This window comes from Brachypodium distachyon, chromosome 4, assembly GCF_000005505.3.
Source record: "Brachypodium distachyon strain Bd21 chromosome 4, Brachypodium_distachyon_v3.0, whole genome shotgun sequence".
In the NCBI taxonomy this organism is placed as follows: Eukaryota; Viridiplantae; Streptophyta; class Magnoliopsida; order Poales; family Poaceae; genus Brachypodium; species Brachypodium distachyon.
The window spans coordinates 8,443,123-8,465,182 of NC_016134.3; the positions used below are offsets into that span (position 1 = coordinate 8,443,123).

The following is a 22,060-nucleotide window of genomic DNA, read 5'->3' on the forward strand; positions in this document are numbered from 1 at the left end:
TATAAGCCAGCAACATATTTTGTGGTACTCGAACTAGGATCCAATCTCGGGTGCCTCATCCAACAAGCAACATAAGAGTTCATTTTTGTGTGGTTATGGAATAGAAGACCCCAGCTTTCGGCTAGCTGATGATCAACAAGACACACTATCTATACACCGTGAGTCCGGGTGAAAAGAAACAAAAATGAAAGGCAAGGAAAGAAGAAAGGATTCTGATCAGAGAATGGCTAGATCCTGTGGCTGTGGAATGTTATAGGATTCGAGCCAGGAGATATCATATAGCTGAGCTGCAAGCTGCAGCGTTTGGTCTTCACAGTCCAAGTCATCCAAACCAGCGGGGGCCAAGATGCACCCGGCCAGAACCCAATCTCCAGTGTGTGGCCTGTGGGGGATCAAGAAGCTGATCCACAAGCACGGGTGTGTGTGTGCCACCTCCCAGCAGCCTCCCACAGCAACAAGATGGATATCCACGTGTATTTAAGGCATCTCATACCTCTGCCTCTATACTTTGAGCAGCAGCAGCCATTACTTGATCATCTGAAAAATCTTAATCCAGATCAGACCAAGCAGAGCAGAGATGTCTGCTACCTTCTCGTCCACCGTCGGAGCTCCGGTGCGTACCACACATCGATTCATCGGTCCACAGCTATCTTTTCTTAATGGTATCATGTCTTCAATGGCGTCTTGTGTTGTGTCTACAGGCTTCTACGCCAACCAGCTTCCTTGGGAAGAAGCTCAAGAAGCAGGTGACCTCGGCCGTGAACTACCATGGCAAGAGCACCAAGGCCAACAGATTCACAGTCATGGCCAAGGAGGTGGACGAGTCAAAGCAGACTGACCAGGACAGGTGGAAGGGCCTCGCCTACGATATCTCCGACGACCAGCAGGACATCACCAGGGGGAAGGGTATCGTCGACTCGCTCTTCCAGGCGCCCATGGGCGACGGTACCCACGTGGCCGTCCTCAGCTCCCAAGAGTACATCAGCCAGGGCCTAAGGAAGTACGACTTCGACAACACCATGGGAGGCTTCTACATCGCCCCAGCCTTCATGGACAAGCTCGTCGTCCACCTCTCCAAGAACTTCATGACCCTGCCCAACATCAAGGTACGCAGCCAGCACATGATCAATTCATGACTATTTAATTTAATTTATTAGCAGTAATACAATTGAACAAAGCTGTTTGTGAAGCTTTACTGTAATTTGGGTGCTAACGAATCGAAAATTCAGGTGCCACTCATCTTGGGTATCTGGGGAGGCAAGGGTCAAGGAAAATCCTTCCAATGTGAGCTTGTCTTCGCCAAGATGGGCATCAAGTAAGAACTGTTTGAAGTTACTTTCATCTATTGTTAATTGCCAGCAACACAAATATCATGTCTGCACCCGAATTAAGCAAGTAGTAACAGATGATGATGTGTGCTTGCTACAGCCCAATCATGATGAGTGCCGGAGAGCTGGAGAGCGGAAACGCCGGAGAGCCAGCCAAGCTGATCAGGCAGCGGTACCGTGAGGCCGCAGACTTGATCAAGAAGGGTAAGATGTGCTGCCTCTTCATCAACGATCTCGACGCTGGTGCGGGTCGGATGGGCGGGACCACCCAGTACACTGTCAACAACCAGATGGTTAACGCCACCCTGATGAACATCGCGGATGCCCCCACCAACGTGCAGCTCCCTGGGATGTACAACAAGGAGGAAAACCCCCGTGTGCCCATCATCGTCACTGGTAACGATTTCTCCACGCTCTACGCGCCACTCATCCGTGACGGTCGTATGGAGAAGTTCTACTGGGCCCCCACCCGCGAAGACCGTATCGGTGTATGCAGGGGTATCTTCCAAACTGACAACATCAGCGACGAGTCCGTCATCAAGATCGTAGACACCTTCCCAGGCCAATCCATCGGTACGTTCCCTGCACTCCACCGATAATAGTATGCATACATCAATGCAAGAGTAGTAATTAACAAAGGAAATGCTGATCCCAAAACAGACTTTTTCGGAGCGCTGCGTGCCCGGGTGTACGACGATGAGGTGCGCAAGTGGGTCAGCTCAACCGGAATAGAGAACATCGGCAAGAAGCTGGTGAACTCGAAGGATGGACCGGTGTCCTTTGAGCAGCCAAAGATGACAATCGAGAAGCTCCTGGAGTACGGCCACATGCTCGTCCAAGAGCAGGACAATGTCAAGCGTGTGCAGCTTGCTGACAAGTACATGAGCGAGGCTGCTCTGGGAGATGCTAACTCAGATGCCATGAAGACTGGTTCCTTCTACGGTTAGAACACTCTTCATACACACACCATCTCTAGCTGCATAGGAGGAGGTGAACTACAATCTTTTTTTTTCTATTTTCAGTATCTACTTTACATATACTTCAAACTTGTGTACTTCCAAAATAAAAGGGAGTGAATTATAAGCGACAGCGAGAAATTATTCTTACCTGTTCTTCTGGCACATCAAGCTGATCTTCTCATTGCATTGTGCAAAACAACTAAATTTCAGGTAAAGGAGCACAACAAGGTAATTTGCCCGTCCCAGAAGGTTGCACTGACCGGAATGCCGAGAACTACGACCCAACAGCAAGGAGTGACGACGGCAGCTGCCTTTACACCTTTTAAGCATGCCACTTTAATTATTCTGATGTTTCACTCTTTGTACCTAAGTACCGCATTGCATCCAAGCAATTGCTGGGCATGAAAAGTTTTTGTTCATATATAAAGATATTGAGTATATTCATTTGGTGAACAGTAATATATATAACTACTTATCCTTGCAGTATTCATTTCTTAAATAATTCTTAGTCTGACTCTGATAAGTGAGGAAAGCTCCTGCTTGTTGGAAACAAAATAGAAGTAACAATTTGAGGTTCAGCTTGTTTAGGGTCGAGAGTTAGTGTCGCTGCTGTGCGAATGCCAGCCCAGGATTGATCTCCCGTGGTCACATCTCCGGGTGCCTCGTCTTTCTTAACTCGATGAAGTGGCTTAAGGAGATAGCAGAGAAAACAGATAGTGGGGGGCGTCTGTATAGGCATATACGATTAAAGAGTGTACAGGGGCTTCTCCCCCTTATATCATTCAGCTTCCGCTTGTTGTTGGACAAACAAATGAAAGGAAAATGGGGAGTCAATTGCAAACATAAAATAGATGCACTATGTTAATATCAAACCTGCTGATCCAACATCCGAACTGAAAGACAAATGAAAAGAAGCAGCTGGTTTTACCAATGGCTCTGAAAAGCTACATATCCTCAATACCTATCTAGATCATGGGTGGTTCCGTAAGACCAAGAAGTGCGTGTGGCCAAGGTTGTCCACCAATCGGTATTTTGTGCCCTATTGTTCAAAGCGGTCATGGAAAGTTGCATATTTCAACATCTTTGTCAAGCTGTGTAATAGAAAATCTATGTGTTTGTGGTTGTGAACTGGGCAAGATTGTTTACTAGCGCAACTGGGAATACCAATTCTTGTAATTTTGAAGTCGCATTCAGTAAAATGTGATGTTCGAATTGTGAACTAATCAATGAGGAGAAGCATAGGAAACTAGTATAAAGCAAGTGTATGCAGCTTTAATCATTTTGTGGACACATGCATAATTTTTTTAATGTTATCTGTATGTAATAAAAGTGAGGTGACGTGAGTTACTTGTTCCAATCACTTTGCCCAATTTAGTTGTTGCTTATCTTATCACCGCAAAAGATTTATCACTGAGTTCTACTGTGGTGGCTAAATAAACCAGTTTGTTCAATCAATCAACAACCTAATTCATCAGAACATTTCTGAGACCCTTTTGGAGCGTACAATTTTCAGTAAATTAAGAAACATGAGCTGCCGAAATGTTTCGGATCCAGTAGCTGAAACATGTGTTTGGTGTTATCCAATCGATCCAGACAACTCCAACGCATATCAATGACACAGGACAAGGAAGTAAATGGAAGGAGGGATTACCGAACTAGATTGCGTAGCAGTGTACTCCTCGCAAGCAAGATAAAGTAGCAGCGGTTGGTCGCAGCAATCGGCCTCCATTCCCTCGACGAACAAAACACGGAATACTGATCAGGTATTTCGACAAACACCTGGCAGGCATATCGGCGCGGTGATGTGGTCAGAGAAACGAGGAATCAGAAGGGGACGGAGGGAGAGCATATCTACATGTATGCTAGATAACGGAAGCCGCGTGCGCCTGGCGCGGTGAACCTGGAAAAGCACGGCCACCGGTCAGGCGGCGGCGGCGCGTATCAAGTCGGGTAGGAGAAAAGAGGACCGCGCGCGATTACAACTGACTGACCCTTTTTTTTTAAAGGTAAATGCACTGCTCGTCTGTTAACTTGGCAGGCATGCGTAGATTAATCATTGTACTTGCAAAATGCAAAATTCAGATGTTACGACTTGACACGGTTGAGCATCGGCGGTTAAAAATACATTTTGGTGCTGTCAACAATTCAATGTGGACAAAATGGCTTGTGGCACGTCATTTTGGGCCCAGAAACGAGTTGAATTTTACATAGGGACCCCTGAATTGATTTGGTAGGAGCTACATTGCAAAATTAAAAAAAAAATAGTATTACTCTTTCTTCCTCGATCTGGGAATGGCTCGGCTTGAGGTTGGAGGCGAGCTCTCCGACAGAGCCTGCATCTGCTTCTTCTACTCTGCTCCTGCTTCTTCCACTCGGCATAAAGCTAGAGGCGAGCTTCTCCACAGCGATGCAGATGGCGGTGGCGAAGGTGGCAGGGAAGCCGTCGAAGCCGATGGCGGTGTTGTTCTGGTCCTCGTTGACGACGGGGAGGTAGAAGAAGGGCGGGTCAACGGCAATGGAGACGAAGTGCGCCGTCGCCGCCATTCAAGAACACCGGGCCGGTACCTCAGACGGACGTACGTGCGCGGACTAGCCGGGTTCTGCTACAGCGGCGAGTTCGAGGTGCCTATTTGCTTAAATGAATGGCCAGTAGGACCCAATTAGTCCACGTCGGCAAGCCACATCACCTTCTGAATCTATGAATTCGTAATTTGACCACCGATGCTCAACTATGCCAAGTTGTAACCTCGAATTTAGCACTTTGCAAGTACAATGACTAATCTGCACATGTCGACCAAGTTAATATACCGGCGGTGCATTTACCTCCGTTTTTTTAGAACTACTACTGGCTCACTGAGTCGTCATTTTGTTTGGGGTGGACTTGGTTGGGCTGGATCGACGGCATACGGCCGGGTGCGCGATTAGAACTTTGTGTAGGCCTCTCAAAAAATAAAAAGAACTTTATGTAGGATTCGCTAAAAAAAACTTTGTGTAGGTAGAAGCCAACGGTTTCGCTGAAAAATATATGGAGTACCATAAAACCCATATTTTTGAACATTTATTATCAGAGAGCCATAATTCTGATTTTTTTTCGTTTTTTTTACCGGAAACTGTAGGAGGCCCAGAGAGAGAGTCTATTTCATTAAAAGGTGTTATTTACAGGGTTTATATTAACAGAGCTAAGGTAGAGACCTCAACCAAAGAAGAAAAGGAGCTATCCAGGGTGGCTTAAAGTTAAGCTGAAGCAAGGAGATATCTTCAACGAAATCTCTTTTCCAAGCTCTAAAACTAGGTCTTGTGCCTTAAAAAATCCAGTTGTTGCGCTGCTTCCAAATATTGCCAACAACTCATGACAGCCACTTCCACAAAGAAAAGGTGACCAAATTCTCACTGAGTGTCTCAGATGATTTGCTTGAAATCCACTCCAGGAGACCACAAGTGAAGTCATTAGTAACATGCCAATGCCTCCTCTCCAACATATCTGTGGTGTTCAAACGATCATTCATCAGCAGCCAGACAAACACCTTCACTCTAGGTGTGAGACCACTCTTTCACACTCTCATCAACTCGGGTCGTGATGTGATCAAAATTCAATCCATATCTCTCTTTGAGGAGAAATAATTCTCTCCCCAAGAATAGCTCCACCCATCCGACTAATCATGTTGAATATTGTCAAAAAGATAGGAAGCGAGCACAATCATTTGCTAATATGTTAAAAAAAACCCTATAATTGGCAATCAAGCAATCTAACGGTAGATTTGGCCTTTTTCCTTGTCAATTCATTGATGGGGTAGCGGTTCGTTTCATGTCTTGTCTTGCAAGGGGTATGTCACTTTTTGAGGTGAGCGGCTCATATGGCCATTGAAAACCCATAAGATTAGTCAATTTTGAAGGACTATGATGGAGCTTTTAGTTTTATCGAAAATTTCCGTTCTTTACGTTTTGTTTCGGTTGTACCGATCTCTATTGTTCTTCTTTTAATTTATCATATATAATTAAAGCCGCATTGGTGTTCTAGAAAAACTTTGTGTAGGGAAGATTTCCATAAAAATATATATTGAAACTTTTAAATAGATAATTTTCTAAAAAGGTATATTTTACGTTCTACAATTGTCACGAAAGTATATTTTACGTAATTTTATAATTGAAATAATATAAAGAATTGAAGAAAAAGAAAACGAACCAACTCACCAATCATCATCGCTTACACTGACAGTGCCACAGTGGAAGAGAATGCTTTTCTGATTTGGAAAGCGATCGACTGCTCAACATGCATGATACGCTTGCTTTATCATGCATGAATCAAATACTAGATAGATATCTGAATATGTTGGATACGCACGCACTTCCATAAGATAGACAGGCTACGAATAAAGCAAAAGAGACGATGGGACTTGGGTTCTTCTTTTCTGCAATTCTATATATCCAAACTTCCAAACAGCAATCAGTTAACTAGGTAAAGCTAGAAGCCCCGACCGCAAGCAAAGAATAGATCCTGGGGAAGAAGATCGATCACAATCCCCAAAACGAGAACAAAAAAGAAAGGGGAACTAAAGGAGGTGCGTTGCATTGCAGGGGAATTAACCAACACCTTTAGAGGAGTTAGTCTGTTCTCTCTGACGGACCTGACTGTCGTCACTCGTCAGTCAATGCACATTCAGTAGCTCACTCACATGTGCATTTCTTCAGATAATTATTGCAATTTGCAAGCAGATAAATTTGTGAATTCTCAAGTAAATAATTAACTGTAAAGACTACAGAGTACAGCTTGAAATTGAGATTTGCCATTACCGACAAAGGCTTTCTCCAGTCAGAACGCATGAACTTGACTGATCAAATACTCCACTGGCCTTCAGACATCCAAGGGAGAATAAATAGAGACAAAATAAATCATAAATAAAATAGTTAAAGGTTTATGCAGAGGAACAAAGCGGCAGCCTACAAGAGGGCTACTTGTTTATTCCTTCAATAATCAAATTAATCTCTCCTAATCTAGACCCACAGCTAGCTTTGCTTCCCAATTATTTTGTTTGCATATGGTTACTACTTAAGGCCACCACACTCCTTGATCTCCTTCCATCTCCCACTTGAGAGCTCAAGTGCTCAACACAAGCTCACCATGGCCTTCTCCTTCTTCTTCCCTGACAACAATAAGCTCCTCTTCCTCCTCCTCATCTCCATTGCAATCACCAGCATGACTACTCAAAACCAAGCAGAAGCAGCAAGCGGCCACATCCAACTGATCATGGTGAACAACTGCGCCGAGTCAGTGTGGCCAGCCCTGCTAGGAACAACCGGCCACGTCACGCCGCAGTCCGGCGGGTTCCACCTGGGCGCCGGCGAGGAGCTCACCTTCAACGTCCCCCTCATGTGGTCGGGCCGCGTGTGGCCGCGCCGGGGCTGTGCCTTCGACGCGCACGGCAACAGCACCAACGGCAGCCGCTGCACGACTGGTGACTGCGGCGGCGTCCTCCGCTGCGCCGGAAACCCCGGCGCGGCCCCGGCCACCGTGATCGAGATGACTCTAGGAACACCATCTTCCCCAGTGCACTTCTACGACGTGAGCCTGGTGGACGGCTTCAACGCGCCGGTGTCCATGGCGCCCGTGGGCGGCGGCAGGGGCTGCGGCGTGGCCGCGTGCGGCGCTGACCTCAACGTGTGCTGCCCGTCGGCGCTGGAGGTCAGGGACAGGGAAGGGAGGATCGCCGGGTGCCGCAGCGCGTGCGGCGCCATGGGCGGCGACCGGTACTGCTGCACCGGGGACTACGGCACGCCGGCGGCGTGCAAGCCCACCATGTTCGCCCACCTGTTCAAGGCCATCTGCCCCAGGGCATACAGCTATGCCTTTGACGACGCCTCCAGCCTCAACCGGTGCAAGGCCAGCAGATACCTCATCACTTTCTGCCCACCACAACCTCAATACTAATGATCCATCAGCATCCGCCCAACCTCTATCACTTTCATTCTCTTATATGTATGATGTATACATTTCTGAATCCAGACACGAACTGAATATATCATCAACAGCTGCAAAGCCAACAGATAGTATATATCAACTGATCATCAAATTTCGAACAATCAGCAAGTCTGAAAAATTATCTGATGATGCATTGAGTTCTGACGAAATTGTAGATAGTCCACAGGCCTGAAAAGTTAACAGTACCACCGGCCGACACAACAGACTTCACAGTACTAGAAATTGCTGACATAGAGGTTCCAAGTCACAGCCTCATCACAGGAAGGCACAAAAGGTAACATAGACAGGTAACAGGCAGAGGCAGAGGCAGCTTAGCCAAAGTGCGGCTGAGGAGGAGGCGGCGGCGGCGGTGCTGCGAAGAAAGTCGGCGTCCTCTTGAGGAGATTGTTGACATGCGTCACCAGGCGTTTCCCGAGGGCGTTCTTGTTCAGCGTGTCGGCGTTGCGCCTCACCGCCTCCGCGAACACGCTGAACTCCCATTCATCTGCCGCGTCTATCATCTTCTGCACCACGTAGGTTGCAGTCTCATGGATCATCATACTCTGCACAATGTACACCAGGGAACCACACACAAGATTTGTTATATAGTTACTCCTCTTCTCCACTTGCTTTACTACCTTCGCTACCTAGGCGCATGTTGTTAAGGAACAGTTAGTGATCTTACCACGAGATGATCTGCAGTCTGTCCATCCCCAGCGCACAGGAACTCAGTGATGATGATCTTGCGGTCCTGGTAGCTGCCGTACATCAGGAGCTTCTCGATAACATTTGCAGAGTATTTCTGGTGGCTCAGCTCCACAAAGCGCCCCACAAATTTCATCAGGATGGTTTGTCGGTCACTAGGCCCTCCATTCTGCACCATGTGCTGCATGCAAAAAATGACGAGGCGTAAAATATCTGTTTTTCGCTAAGCGGTTGTTTCATCAACTGCAAGCCACTGCACACACTTGATTTAATTTACCTGCACGACGTAGGTGCCAAATTTGTCCGCCGACAGCTCGTCGACGTTCTCCACAATCTCCGCGGCAATAGGATACAGAAGCGGCGGGTCCTTACAAAAGTCCAGCACTTTCTGCAAAGATCATGAAGCGTGATGAGCAAATACAAATAATCAAGTCATCACAAGATAAGAGGAAGCAGTAAAAAACAAACAAACCGATAACCTGAATGATACGACATCCGTACTGATGAGAGGCTATCGTCTTGGCCTTCCCACGTATACTTCTGTAGATGAAATGGATATACTGTTCGGGCACACACTCCATGCATTTCTGGACTACATGGTTCCCATGTTGGTCACGGACACATCTCTGCAGGTTCGTATTAAGCTCCTTGGCGATCTCTATCTGATGGTCAATGTGGCCTATTTCAAATGCCTGAAAAAGGAGACAGTACATGAGAAAAAGTCTGATCCACAACAAGTTTACAAAAGGCAACTTAATTATTTACATCATGATACATGTTGCAAAAGCCAGAGGATTCAGTTTACCTTTTCGATTACTAGATGACCATACTGATGAACGCTTAGGGCTAACACATGCCCGATAAGATTGCGGACCAGCCTGTTTCTGTAGGGTTCTGGTCCATGGTCAAGAAGCTGGTGAAGAAGGCACAAGGTAAGTGTTAGACTGTATGATCGATTAAGCCGTACATTACAACAGTGCTCCTATAAGATGAAAACCGAAATAAATGAGTTTGGGGAAGAAACCTTCATGATAGCAGAATTGGCAAACACATTGTAGACCAGTCTGGGCACTTCAGGCGTAATTTCATTATACAGCAGCACTATTTCCCCAGTAGTTGCGATGTCAAGCTTTTTGGTTATAAAACGGCTTCCCACTGGATGGACACTGCATTTAAAATACAACAAAGGGTTTAGCCATAGAATGTCACAATATATATCAATTGCTTCAAGGAATACAATAGGATGCATAATCTTATGGACATAGATACTGATTGAAATCACTGCTTAATTTTGACAAAGGAAACTGGGGGCTGAATGAGTTATGTACATGTACCTGAGAGCAGGCACTTGGCCCTTGAGATTAATGATACGGATAGGCTGCTCCCCTGGAAACTTGATCCGGTGAAGAAGGGAGCCAAACACTGAATCCCTGCTCTCCAGTCCACTGGCAAGATTGAAAATAGGGTCCACTCGGCCGACAGTATACGCGAGCTCGACATCGCGAGCATAGTGATTCTTCACAGCGTCAGGAGACTGATGGAAGACTTTGGAGGCAACCTCCTGGTCTGGATCAAAAAGTGCACGGAGCAATCCCATCTGAACCGCCATCATGTCAGGGAATTTGTTTGGTCGCACACTCGTTGAAGAAGAAGAAGACTGCACAGCAAGATCCCCGGCAGCACCATTGTTTGGTACTGTAATTTGGGAGTGTTGCTCGGTGAGGGAACTGCTTGAAGAGGAAGCAGCAGAAGACTGCACATCAGGAACCCCAGCAGCATCCTTGCTTGGTACTGCAATTTGGGATTGTTGCTCGGCGAGTGCACTGCTTGAAGAGGAATCAGCAGAAGACTGCACATCAGGAACCCCAGCAGCATCCTTCTTTAGTACTGTAATTTGGGAGTGTTTCTCGGCCAGTGCATTGCTTGAAGAGGAATCAGCAGAAGACTGCACATCAGGAACCCCAGCAGCATCCTTGTTCGGTACTGTAATTTGGGAGTGTTGCTCGGCGAGTGCATTGCTTGAAGAGGAATCAGCAGAAGACTGCACAGCGGGATCCCTGGCAGCATTCTTGTTTGGTACAGTAATCTGAGATTGTTGCTCGGCGAGTGCACTCCTTGAAGAAGCATCAGAAGACTGCGGCAAAATGGACCCAGTAGTGTCATGCACCTTCTGATTATCTGGATCAGTCAACACTTCACTGCTTCGAGCATCCTGCAAAGTAGGAAGCAGCAATGTTTAATTATTACCTTAACGTGAATTTCTCATGGTATAAAATACAGCCAGGAGGCACAACAAACATCAATGACAAAAGTGTCAAGAACTAGGGATCATATGGTGGTTTCAAGCCTTCAAGGGAAATTTCCATGCATATGTATGTTACCTGTATGATACCAATTGCTAGCTCACTGTTCAGTGTGGATCACACATAATTGTTACTTAGAGATAGATACACTCTATTCAAAGTAAAGTTATAAATTTTTTACTACAAATATGGTCAAATGTTTAAATCCAACATAACAAAAACTGAAGCTCATGTGTTTTCTGTAGTACTCCCTCCGATCCATAGTAAGTGTATTATGGATCGGAGGGAGTAGTATAGAAGCACACTGTACCACACTATCTACAGAACATATTTTTGGCAATCAGTCAATATTATAAAGAGATCCCTATAATAAATGCCCAACTTAATTAGCGAAATACCATGATTTTATGTCCCAATTTTGAGGGTCACTCCATGCCATGATGACTCTGGCGCAAGGCCGGTCCTGGGATTTTAGGGGCCAGAGGCAAAATAGAAATATAGGCCCTCTATTAAAAAAAAAAGCTAAATATGGCTTCAAATTTTCAGCACGAAAGCTAACTTTTGTGACAAACTTGTGATTGAATTAGAACTGGATTGTTAAAAGTGATGGTCCAGATATATCCTAATATTTTCATGAGACGCTGCATAAGCAAGTATGTATTATGAACAAACAGAAAATCGTTAAGTGTTGCTAACGAGGAAAAACTCTAAAATGTCGACACTAGCAGCAAAAGCATAAGGCCTGCATTACCACCATCAATCATAGGTAGATTAACTAGACTCCAAATGTCAAGCAATTTCTTTACCTCCTTAGAATTTCACAAAGATAGATGTAAATTTCAGTTGAAAAATTGTGCTCACCTTCTCATGATCTGGAGTCAACAGTTCACTGCTTCGAGCATCCTGAAGTCAAGCAATTTCTCTATCTCCTTAGAATTTCAAAAGGATAGATGTAAATTTCAGTTGAAAAAATTGTGCTCACCTTCTCATGATCTGGAGTCAACACTTCACTGCTTCGAGCATCCTAAAGTCAAGCAATTTCTCTATCTCGTTAGAATTTGAAAAAGATAGATGTAAATTTCAGCTGAAAAATTGTGCTCACCTTCTCATGATCTGGACTCAACACTTCACTGCTTCGAGCATCCTGAAAAGGAGGAAACAGCAACATTTCATTATTACCTTAACAGGAATTTCTCATGGTATAAAATACTGCCAGCAGGTACCACAGCAATGACAAAAGGGGCAACGAACTAGGGATGATATGGTAGCTTCAAGGGAAAATTCCATGCGTATATATGTTGCCTGTATGATACTAATTGCTAGCTCACTATTCAGAGTGGATCGCACATAATGTTGACTCAGAGATAGATACAGTCTATTAAAAGTAAAATTAGTAAAAAAAACTAAGATACAGTCAAAATGTTTCAATCCAACATAACAAAAATAAACCTCATGTGTTTTCTTGAGTAGTATATAAGCACATTGCGACCACACTATCTACAGAACATACATTTGGCAACCAGTCAATACTAAAAAGAGATCCCTGTTACAAATGCCTAACTTAATTGGTGAAATACCAAGATTTGTCCGAATTGATGTAGAATGCAAAGTTCCAGGGCTTGTTTTTTTTTAAGGGCATGTGAGAGGAACACATTTTTACACTAAGATAGAATAAGAATCAGACTTTTTAAGAACTATTTTTCACAAACTCTGAGAGGTGAAGTTAGTAAATATATGGTAGAGACCCCCAAAATGCATGGCAAGAGCCAACTTAGTTAGAAAAAGGCTTCACACTGAAATCACTATTGCTAGCAGATGGCCAGAACTAACTCTGTGCCATGATGACTCTGGCAAGGTCGGTCTTGGGATTTGGGGGCCGGGGCCCAAGACGAAATAGGAATATAGGCCCTCTATTGAAAATCAGAAAAAGCTCATAGTTCTAAGACAATGATTCCTAAATGGCAAGGGGATTTGAGGGTCGTCCCCAACGGCAGCGGCGGCAAGATGGACCAAGCAACAGTGGTTAAAATGTCGTTGACCGCGATTAGGGAGATTTCATCTATGGCTGCCCTCACTTGTCTTGGCTGACCACTGTAGCCACTGGCCTAGGCAAGTTATGCAACAAAGGAGGGGGCATATAGGGGCAACAATGGCCGGGCATCGGCACCAGCGGCGAGAGAAACTATTGAACGGACTGCCTCGATGCGAACTAGTAAGAACTCGCCTCATACCTTCATTTGTATGCCTGAATTCCCAAATTAAACCCTAACCCTAGAAACTCACCTGTTCAGGCAAGTCATGGGGAGGACTACTCCAACTTGAATTATCGGTCGAGATCACCATATCTAGGAGGGCGCGCCGCAGAGAATCCCGAGGCAGCGGCGGAGGAGGAGGGCGAGGCAGTGGTGGTGGAAGAGGGCGAGGCGGCGGCATATAGCTATGGATGTTGTGCGGGGTTGAGGACTGAGAGTGAGGGTGGTCGGACCAACTTGGTTGGGTGAAGACCGATATATAAAGGGGCTCGGACCGGTTGGCCACGTTTGCGTTGTACTGGACCTGATGGAGGATCCATATCAGATTTCCTATCAAAACACGATGAATCGAGAGATCAGTGGGTTCCCTGACCTGTATCCACAAAACTGGTCATTTGGAAAAATAAATAAAAACCAAGTGGTCACGTTAGACAATTACCTAATGTGACATAATGATACTGAGTGCTAACAATGTATAAAAATTCTTAGAGGTGCTACCGTGGGTTGGTAGCATAGTAGCACCTAAAGGGGTGGGACCACATGATCTCTTCACCACTATGAAGGTGGGTTCTAGTAGAGAAATGCCATAGCCACACGTAGTAACTAAAATTCAGAGAGGGGCCACGCGACTCTACTGACCGGCCGATGTTTTGTTGTTATTGGGGTAATACTCTAGCAAACTATTTACAGATGCACATGGTTAGGCCGATGCCGCTCACAGTTTGGGGGGGGGGGGGGGGGGCTTGGGGCGATCACACTGGGTGCATTACCTCAGGGCCGGCCTTGCTCTGGCGCAATACTTAGCGTCCTCGGTGCGCCACATCCTCTCTTCAGCAGCCGCTGCCACCACAATCCACCACCCCCAACCAAACCTAAGAAAGTCATAACCACTGCAACCGTCTTTCTCCAATCCCACAACCAGCATCATCACCACCAGATCGACGCAACTCACTGAAATTCTACATGCAGGATCCCAACAAACCATAAACCTAACCCTACCAGTAGCTTCAGCCTTGCCTAATTAGAATGTTATGTGTTGATCTGAGTGCACTGCTGGTACATAAATACTTGCTTAAGCGGAAATCAAGTTACCTCCTCCATTGTATGGTTCACTACAAGATCCATGGAGTCTCAATATCAGATCTAACTACAACCGTGGCGGTGATGGGAATGGAGTAGTGAGTGAGTAGGATGACGAAAGTATAAATATAAGGGATATATGAGCCCATTTACAGTTACATCATAAATATGTTTTCATGATGGATGATTGGAGGCCCGACACCTCGAATCCGTAAGCCCAACATCAGAAGAACTTCTAAGATTGATATCACAAGTTTAGCTCAAACTTGTGATAATAGCTCACTCAAACTTACCCAACCAGCCTAACACTAAAGCCCAATTAGCACAACCACACTCCTAGGGCTAGATTGGGTCGACCAAGGATGGAAACAGGCCACTTTTCACCAGGTATTGTCCATTGAAAAGCGCAATGAAGTTATGGAGCTTAGAAAATACGTTGGATTTGTTTTGTAATGGGAAAGTCCAGGCGAAGTGGCTAAAATCGTCAAGAGTGACTAGTTAATACGAATAACTAGACAAGCTAGGGACGGGCGAAGTTGGCCATGTCTAGGATGGCATGCCGCAGAGAATCCCGAGGCGACGACGGATAGCTATGGATGTTGCGCGGGGTTGAGGACTGAGAGTGAGGGTGATCGGACCAACTTGGTTGGGTGAAGACCGATATATAAAGGGTATAAATATGAGATATGAGCAGGTCATACTTTGTGGCCTCTTTTCCCAAACTTACACATACATCGCAATGCACTAGATGAAAAAGGAAGATTCAATACATGCACATAGTCTAGAAATGGAAATCGAAATTTCTGCCTAACTAACATGAACAACAGGTATGCGACGAGCGCCTGGGAAAAGTGGGCACTACAATGCACATGGTCACGAGAGCTGAGCATCCCGGGTGGTTGAGGCGTCTTGCTAGTCATCAGCTGAAGCGGCGATGTGGAGACTGATGTGTGGACTTGAGATGATCGGGTATAGGTCGCCGGTCGACTCACCCTGGAGGATCACCTATTCAACTGCTTGGTCGCCTGTCCTTGACAAAAAAAACGCGTTAAATTTGATGGTGACAAGGTTGTCGCGGATGAGAGATTTGACGGAGATCATTTCTTTTACAACAGGGGAAAAAAATGTTGGTGAGGTGGATTGGTTGGGTTTGGGTGGGAATGGAAAGAGCTCTGGTTTGTGTGATCGGTATACTCGACCCGTTGTATACCACAATGTGAGAATTAACGTGAGAGGGGTTTGAGAGAGTAGATCATAGCCAAGGAGGAACACATGTGGACTAGTTGCCAGGGGACACTGGAGTCGAGAGCAAGGCAGCCATGGCGTTGAGCTGCCGCCTGGATGAGCGCAGTCTGTTCCCAAGCTAGGCCTGAGGGAGGCATGGGAGATGTTGCCGAGGGCGATAAATAGTGCATGCCGACAAAAGCTGCCATACTTCCGAGGCTTGGCCCGAGGATGCCAGCACTCGAAGCTTGTTATCGCCACAGGACCAGCCATGAGTAGATGAATCTCCATAGGGGGTGTGGATTGTCGTTCAGCGGCACACCGTAGGAAGTAGAGTCCCTACCATTGTTCTTGCCCCGCAGCTGCTTTCCCTTTATCAACAGGTACTTTGTACGAAATCTCAAATAAACTTGCCATTAGTAGCAATCCACATTTAGAAGGCAGAGTCGTGTCAAGGCAAACAATCAGCGCTTGATAGTGCTAGGGTTTTCGCTGTGTGAACTACGGAATTCAAGGCTATAAGATAACAACATACAACCAGTGATTGGTCATGTTGCTACCTAGGAGTGCCAGTCTTGGTGCTTTGTGTTCACAAAACATACCAAGGAAGACAAAAAATTAACGTCCACCGTCCATAACAATTAAGCAATGGTTTAGGACACATCAATGCACTAACAAAAATTTGAATGGTTACTGAGGTGCCTTTAGCAACTTCGCCTCTTCTAGCACGATGTGTCCATTTCCCGTAGGTTCTCATGCATGCGTGTGTCCTTGCCAAAAAAAAACTCATGATGTTGTACAATATACTATGTGTGTTTGATCTAGCACCCTGGTATGAGTGGAATAGTCAAAATATGTGTGAACAGTTAGTCGCATCACTAGTACAAAACATGCCATCACGTATAGTTAAATATTGATATGGCACATGGTTTACTAGACTACCACCTTGCTTCCGTGGACGATAAAACACAGTCATCGCACACGGTCTCGAGAGCATGTGCGATATGGGCATCATCATACATAGTTGAGACACGAAAACCTTAGGGGATGTGCATGAATTACAAAAAAAGCGGTGGCACCGTTCCATTGTTCTCTCGCTACCATTGTTCTCTATCGACGGTACAAAGGTGGATCTCGTCCGTAGGCAACAAATTTGTTGAAGTTGTCACTGTCGACGCACCGTTCCTATTTATCCCCGCCCCAAGACTCCTTCATGTTGTCCTTTGTGCTAGCCACCATCAGAGCCATGACCTCCTTCAAGTTCACCAACGACACATCCTCTAGAAGACTCGGCTCCCATCGATGCTACTCGGTCGGATCTGGTGCAAGGGGAAGTGCCGCGCTGCCTCCAGGCCTCAGCAAGCTTCTGGCCATGAGATCAAGAAGGGACACAAAAAGATGGAAGGCATAGTTCTTACCAGTCTTCGTACCCATGCCCTAGATTCTAAAGAGGCGGAGGCCCTAGAGTATTGCGCCCATAAGCAAATCCTTGTCAACCTCTGCAATTGTGACCATGGTGTTGTAGTTTGTGGGGGTAGCTAGGCCGTCTTGTGCAAGTACTTGACGGCCTTGCTGGTGATCATGCCGATAAGCCCGACTGCCCCATGCGCATCCCCAGGACGTCGGGCCTAGCTCTCTCCTTGTATAGTTGACATTGCTTTCTTTGAGCCCCTTTTGGGTCCCTTTGTTGTTGCCTTGTTTGTACTTGTGCTTCTTGCGCTTTCTTTTTAATGGAAAAGAAACCTTACTCGGCATGTTCGAGAAAGGAAAAGAAAAAGAAGCTCGACTGCCGCCATGAAGAGCAAGCAGTTGCAATAGTAGGGTGACTCCGAGGACGGGAGCTGCCACCTAGATCGATTGAGAGAGAGAGGACGGAGGCCAAACGGAGATGGGGAGAGAAATGGAGGGCGTCGGTGCCTGAACTCCGGGATGCTTGGCACCCCCTTTTTGTTCAGTGGTGGCGCTGGAACTGCTCTGCGCGGGCTCCACGCACACAAAGTTCACAGCAGTGTTTGCGTAAAATTAAGATAAGATGAGCAACAGTGAATGAAAGTTCGTAAGGTTAACAGTAATATGAGGCTTCCCTAAAAGAAAATGAAAAGTAGAGATAAGATGTGGTGTTGGAAAGGCAAAATTCTCTGTAGCGAAGATAAGATGAGCAATAGCAGAACAAGAAGAACTGCATCCAGATGGCTTGGGCTGGAATTCGATCAGATCGCCCGTACCAAATTACCCGGTAGTGCGGCTCCTGGATGGGTCTTCGGCTCGACCACCCTTATCCTTCCTTCCGCTCCGTCTCCGGTCTCTTCTCCGGCGCCGGTAACCTTCTTCGCTTCGCTGCCGCCGCACCATGCGAGAGAGAGAGGGGGAGAGAAGAAGATGGAAAGATAGAGACACGTTTTGAGGGCGTGCCCCAGAAAGAAACAAGTAAGTGGGCCGTCTTAGGTTACATCTGGCCCAATTCCCTAAAAAGAGGTGTAATCTGGCCCAAAGTGGTGGGCTTTTTAAAGCCCCAGAAAAAGAATCGACACCAGACTGAGCACTTTTCTTTTTGAGAAAAAAAAAGACTGAGCACTTTTCAATCTCCACCGATTGGAAAAAAACAATTCACTCTGTTCTCAAAAAAAAGGAAAAAATAACTCTTGTTCCTGATCTCAAAAAAACAAGTTTGGATAGATTTAGAGTCCATCCATATTTTCTTCCAAAAAGTATAAAGGAAAAGGAAATTAATAAGCGAAAATATATGCATATGGCAGTAATTAAGAGACATACCACACTACATTAATAAAATAAAAGAAAGAAAACAAATTATCGTATATCAGTACAGGTGCAAGACATATAAGTACAAAATACACGTATGCAATGAATCAATACTAGCCAGCCAGTACTCTATGCAAATGCCAGGCAGTAAATTAATCAGCTCTAACTATACAAGCTCCAAGCCAGGATATATACGTCTGCATATGATCGGAAATCATTAATGGGGTAATTAATTAATGAATCATTACCTGATTAGAGGCCAGCCGTAGAGAAGGGGGTGTATGCTGCAGGAGGTCTAGGATGCGGCTCCTTAGGCGGCCGCCGCCGGCGGTGAGAGCAGCAGCGTCCACGTCTTCCCATATCTCCTTATCTCTGCTACGACTGCCACCTGAATCCTTCTTCTTCTTCTTCTTCCATTCCAACACCACCTTGGACTTGCCCTTGTTATCCATCTCTGTCGTCTCTCCTTATTTGCATCAAGTAATACACAACGAGTAAAGATTAATCCATCACAGATATATACAAAAGCTAGTATGTATAGAAACGATCGAGAGCAAGATGTATATAGATCAGCAAAGTTGATTAACATTAGATGGAGACTAAAAAGTGTGGATCTAGTCATCTAGACCAAGGAAACATGGATCTAGTTGAGATTTACTCCAGATGGATGCACGTATATAAGGAAAATGTTAAGAAGAGATCAAAATTCAGCGAAACTATACATGTATAAAGATAAGTAACACACAAGAGCAAGATGTACACGGATCAGAAAGTTGATTAACATTAGATGGGGGATAGATCTAGTCATCTAGACCAAAGGAAACATGGATCAAGTTGAGAATTACTCGACCGAGAAGAGAATTTATAACAACAGAACAAGATTAAACCAAAACTATACATGTATAAAGATATGGCTTACCTGAAAGTCGGGTTAATCGGAGAGGCCCCCTTCTGATGGACACAAACAGCAGATCGAGATTAGTAGGAGGAGTAGAAGAGAGACTGAAACGGCAAGAGATACACTAGCTATGTAGAAACAAGAGCAAGATGTATACAGATCAGCAAAGTTAACAAACATTAGATGGAGACTAGAGCGTAGATCTTGGGCAAGGAAACATAGATCTAGCTATTTGAGAACTTGAGATGTATACATACATACATACACATATATAAGCAAAATTCTAACAAAGCAAATCAAGATGAAAGGAAACTATACGAGAACAAGAGCGTGCAAGGGTCAATCAGGGAGACCTTCTGATGGACGCGATCGAAGAAGGAACACGAAGCGGCAGAGAGTCGTACGAGGAGAAGACAAAGGCTTGAGACTGAAATGGTAAGAGAGATAGATAGAGATGTGCAGTCTAAATAGCGAGAGAGGGGGGGGGGGGGGGGTAGCGGGGGTCACGTGTGTGTATTCCGCTGAAATTGAAACGGAAAAACTGATATGATTAATGATATGAGCTATCCACTGGCTGTACATGGTTGCGTATACTATACGGTCCACATATGGGGCTGGCTAGCTTTGTATGTGATCCCCGCCGTAGTGCAGTTCATGCAGCCCATGCATGCACGCACGCATGCATGCAAAATAAGCGCCCAGCGTTGAGAAAATAGAAGAACAAAAAAATGGTTCAAAATTTGATCAAACTAGGGATGTGAGCGGTTAATTTGGAGATCATATCAAAACCTTGACATGGAACGCTTTTTTTTCAAGTGTAATTTGTTTCAGACATGAAAGTCATAAAATCGAGGAAAGGGGGGGTGCAAAAAAATAAAAGGTTCATGCATGCAGGAACAAAGGTTCATGGCTCACCTGCAAGATCTAGCCGGAGGTCGCTGGCTTGTTGCAGGATGTTGCCTTGGATGCTGCACGGGATGTTCGATTCCACAAGGATGGCTCATCGATGATCGATCTCAGCAAAAGGATAAGGGTTCTATCGGCTCCTCCTGACCCCATTGCCCAATGGATTTAGACTTGGGATGTTCCCAACAAGGTGCATATCTTCGGATGCATGGTTGATGCATGCATGTTCAGTGACTGCCTCGATCGACACCTGCAGGAAAAATTAAATCTACACCGCAAGAACCTGCTACCAAGTGCTCAATGTGCAAGATTTTTTTTCAATGTGCAAGATGCCTCAGTTCGTACGAAGATCGCTAGCTGCCACCTTTTCCTCGCGTGCCCTGCTCGTGGCAGACCTAACCTCCATCATCTGGCCATTAATCATCCTATATATATATGGCGCATTTGGGCCGCTCGGAATGCCAAGTGTTCTCCGATGAAGTTGTTCAGGTTTCACGATCTTTGCGGTTCATAATTAAGGACCTTACCTTGTGGACTTTTAGATTGAAAAGCATTGATATAAAAGATATATATATATATATATATATATATATATATATATATATGTGGCTGATCCATACTAGTATTATCATTCATACATAGATATTAGTGTGTGGGACCAGGGGCGGGCCCAGGATTTTTCCGTGGGTATTCATAATTGTTCTGAATATTTGCTAGTCAAAATTGCAAATACTTGTGTCTCTGAACGAGAGTTCGAGTCGTTGTTCTCTTGTGCGTAACACAGAGCGCATGTAAAAACGTGGAACGGCAGGAGCGCCGAATACGTGGCAGAGTAAATAAAGAAGCAGAAAAGCAGTCACTAGGTTTTTTTGACTCGGAGACATGTGTTGGGGATTTAGAAGGAGGCGAGAAGGTGCCAGGGTGTAGATCGACATCAATAAAGGTCGTACGAGACTACGAGTATCGAGCAGACAATTCGATTTCTAGGATCGAAAATTCTATTTCGACCATTGGTCCAACTTGGAGGAGGAAGGAGAGAGATGGAGCGGTGCATTTTTAGACTCACTGCAGGAATACCCTTGAGTTCCATTCCAAAATCTTGTTTACTCCAGAATATATAGTATATATATTCGGTTTTTTGCAAAATTTGATGGGTATTCAATTGAATACCCTTGAATAAAGCTGGGCCCGCCCATGTGTGGGACCAAAACCTGACACTGACAAAGGTTTTTTATGAATTGTTTGTTTCAGACATCAAAGTGAGAAAATTAAAGGAGGTGAAAATAAATGGTTCATGAATGCAGGAACAAAGTGGTAGATTACAATTTTTCTTCTTCTCTAAAAGTGGAGAAGATCCCGGCCTCTGGATCAGTAGATGCACACAGCCATTTTGTGCTACCTATTTATTTGCTCAACCGACAATCAGATAATCTCTCAACTACTGTAACATTTTGTGCTACGTACCTACCTAGATTGAGCTCGAACAGTTTACTAGTACAAAGTAAAGTTAGCTGATTATGTTCTGACGAAATGACGGACAAACATGTAAATTAAGCTCAAGAATTAACATGCATAATCGAAAAGCCTGACAAAGGCTAATACCAGTGGGAACAACAGGTGTTAAACATTCTGTCCCCCCATACAACCTGAATGAATGATGCACCAATTTTATATGTCTGCACATTTCTG

At 45.1% G+C, this 22,060-nt stretch overlaps 3 protein-coding genes and 1 long non-coding RNA gene across 5 annotated transcripts; 2 read left to right on the forward strand and 2 right to left on the reverse strand.

The window, feature by feature from the left end:
* Positions 1–387: 387 nt before the first annotated feature.
* On the forward strand, positions 388–2,770 carry LOC100836073 (ribulose bisphosphate carboxylase/oxygenase activase A, chloroplastic). 2 transcript variants are annotated; one of them, XM_010239058.1, is made up of 6 exons: positions 388–613; positions 702–1,106; positions 1,230–1,315; positions 1,429–1,901; positions 1,989–2,318; positions 2,498–2,770. In XM_010239058.1, exons 1-5 carry the CDS (start codon positions 578–580, stop codon positions 2,273–2,275), a joined length of 1,287 nt encoding a protein of 428 aa, XP_010237360.1. In that variant the 5' UTR covers positions 388–577; the 3' UTR covers positions 2,276–2,318; positions 2,498–2,770. The 2 variants fall into 2 exon arrangements, with proteins under 2 accessions (XP_010237360.1, XP_003577195.1); XM_003577147.3 differs by having other exon boundaries at positions 1,989–2,270; positions 2,498–2,750.
* A 4,442-nt stretch (positions 2,771–7,212) lies between these two features.
* LOC100840453 (thaumatin-like protein) lies at positions 7,213–8,326 on the forward strand. Its single transcript, XM_003575557.4, has one exon. It carries the CDS (start codon positions 7,407–7,409, stop codon positions 8,211–8,213), a length of 807 nt encoding a protein of 268 aa, XP_003575605.1. The 5' UTR covers positions 7,213–7,406; the 3' UTR covers positions 8,214–8,326.
* Positions 8,327–8,375: 49 nt separating this feature from the next.
* LOC100840757 (pumilio homolog 1) lies at positions 8,376–14,628 on the reverse strand. The gene is made up of 12 exons (XM_024454515.1): positions 14,596–14,628; positions 14,274–14,291; positions 12,354–12,395; positions 12,234–12,275; positions 12,113–12,154; positions 10,283–11,160; positions 9,973–10,114; positions 9,754–9,861; positions 9,428–9,640; positions 9,226–9,336; positions 8,929–9,129; positions 8,376–8,806 (listed from the first exon to the last, which is right to left on the reverse strand). Exons 1-12 carry the CDS (start codon positions 14,626–14,628, stop codon positions 8,576–8,578), a joined length of 2,061 nt encoding a protein of 686 aa, XP_024310283.1. The 3' UTR covers positions 8,376–8,575.
* Positions 14,629–18,866: 4,238 nt separating this feature from the next.
* LOC112272309 lies at positions 18,867–19,940 on the reverse strand. Its single transcript, XR_002965939.1, has 3 exons — positions 19,819–19,940; positions 19,487–19,518; positions 18,867–19,033 (listed from the first exon to the last, which is right to left on the reverse strand). It is a non-coding gene; the product is annotated as an uncharacterized LOC112272309 (long non-coding RNA).
* Between the last annotated feature and the right edge of the window lie 2,120 nt (positions 19,941–22,060).

Excerpts from the sequence above, each read along its gene's own strand:
- LOC100840453 (XM_003575557.4), top strand. The coding sequence starts at position 7,407 with ATGGCCTTCTCCTTCTTCTTCCCTGACAACAATAAGCTCCTCTTCCTC.
- LOC100840757 (XM_024454515.1), bottom strand. The coding sequence starts at position 14,628 with ATGGATCTTGTAGTGAACCATACAATGGAGGAG. Across the intron at positions 10,115-10,282 it reads GGCCAAGTGCCTGCTCTCAG|TGTCCATCCAGTGGGAAGCC; the intron begins GTACATGTACAT and ends TTTTAAATGCAG. Across the intron at positions 9,862-9,972 it reads CCAATTCTGCTATCATGAAG|CTTCTTGACCATGGACCAGA; the intron begins GTTTCTTCCCCA and ends CTTCTTCACCAG.
- LOC100836073 (XM_003577147.3), top strand. The coding sequence starts at position 578 with ATGTCTGCTACCTTCTCGTCCACCGTCGGAGCTCCG. Across the intron at positions 1,107-1,229 it reads TGACCCTGCCCAACATCAAG|GTGCCACTCATCTTGGGTAT; the intron begins GTACGCAGCCAG and ends TCGAAAATTCAG. Across the intron at positions 1,902-1,988 it reads CTTCCCAGGCCAATCCATCG|ACTTTTTCGGAGCGCTGCGT; the intron begins GTACGTTCCCTG and ends ATCCCAAAACAG.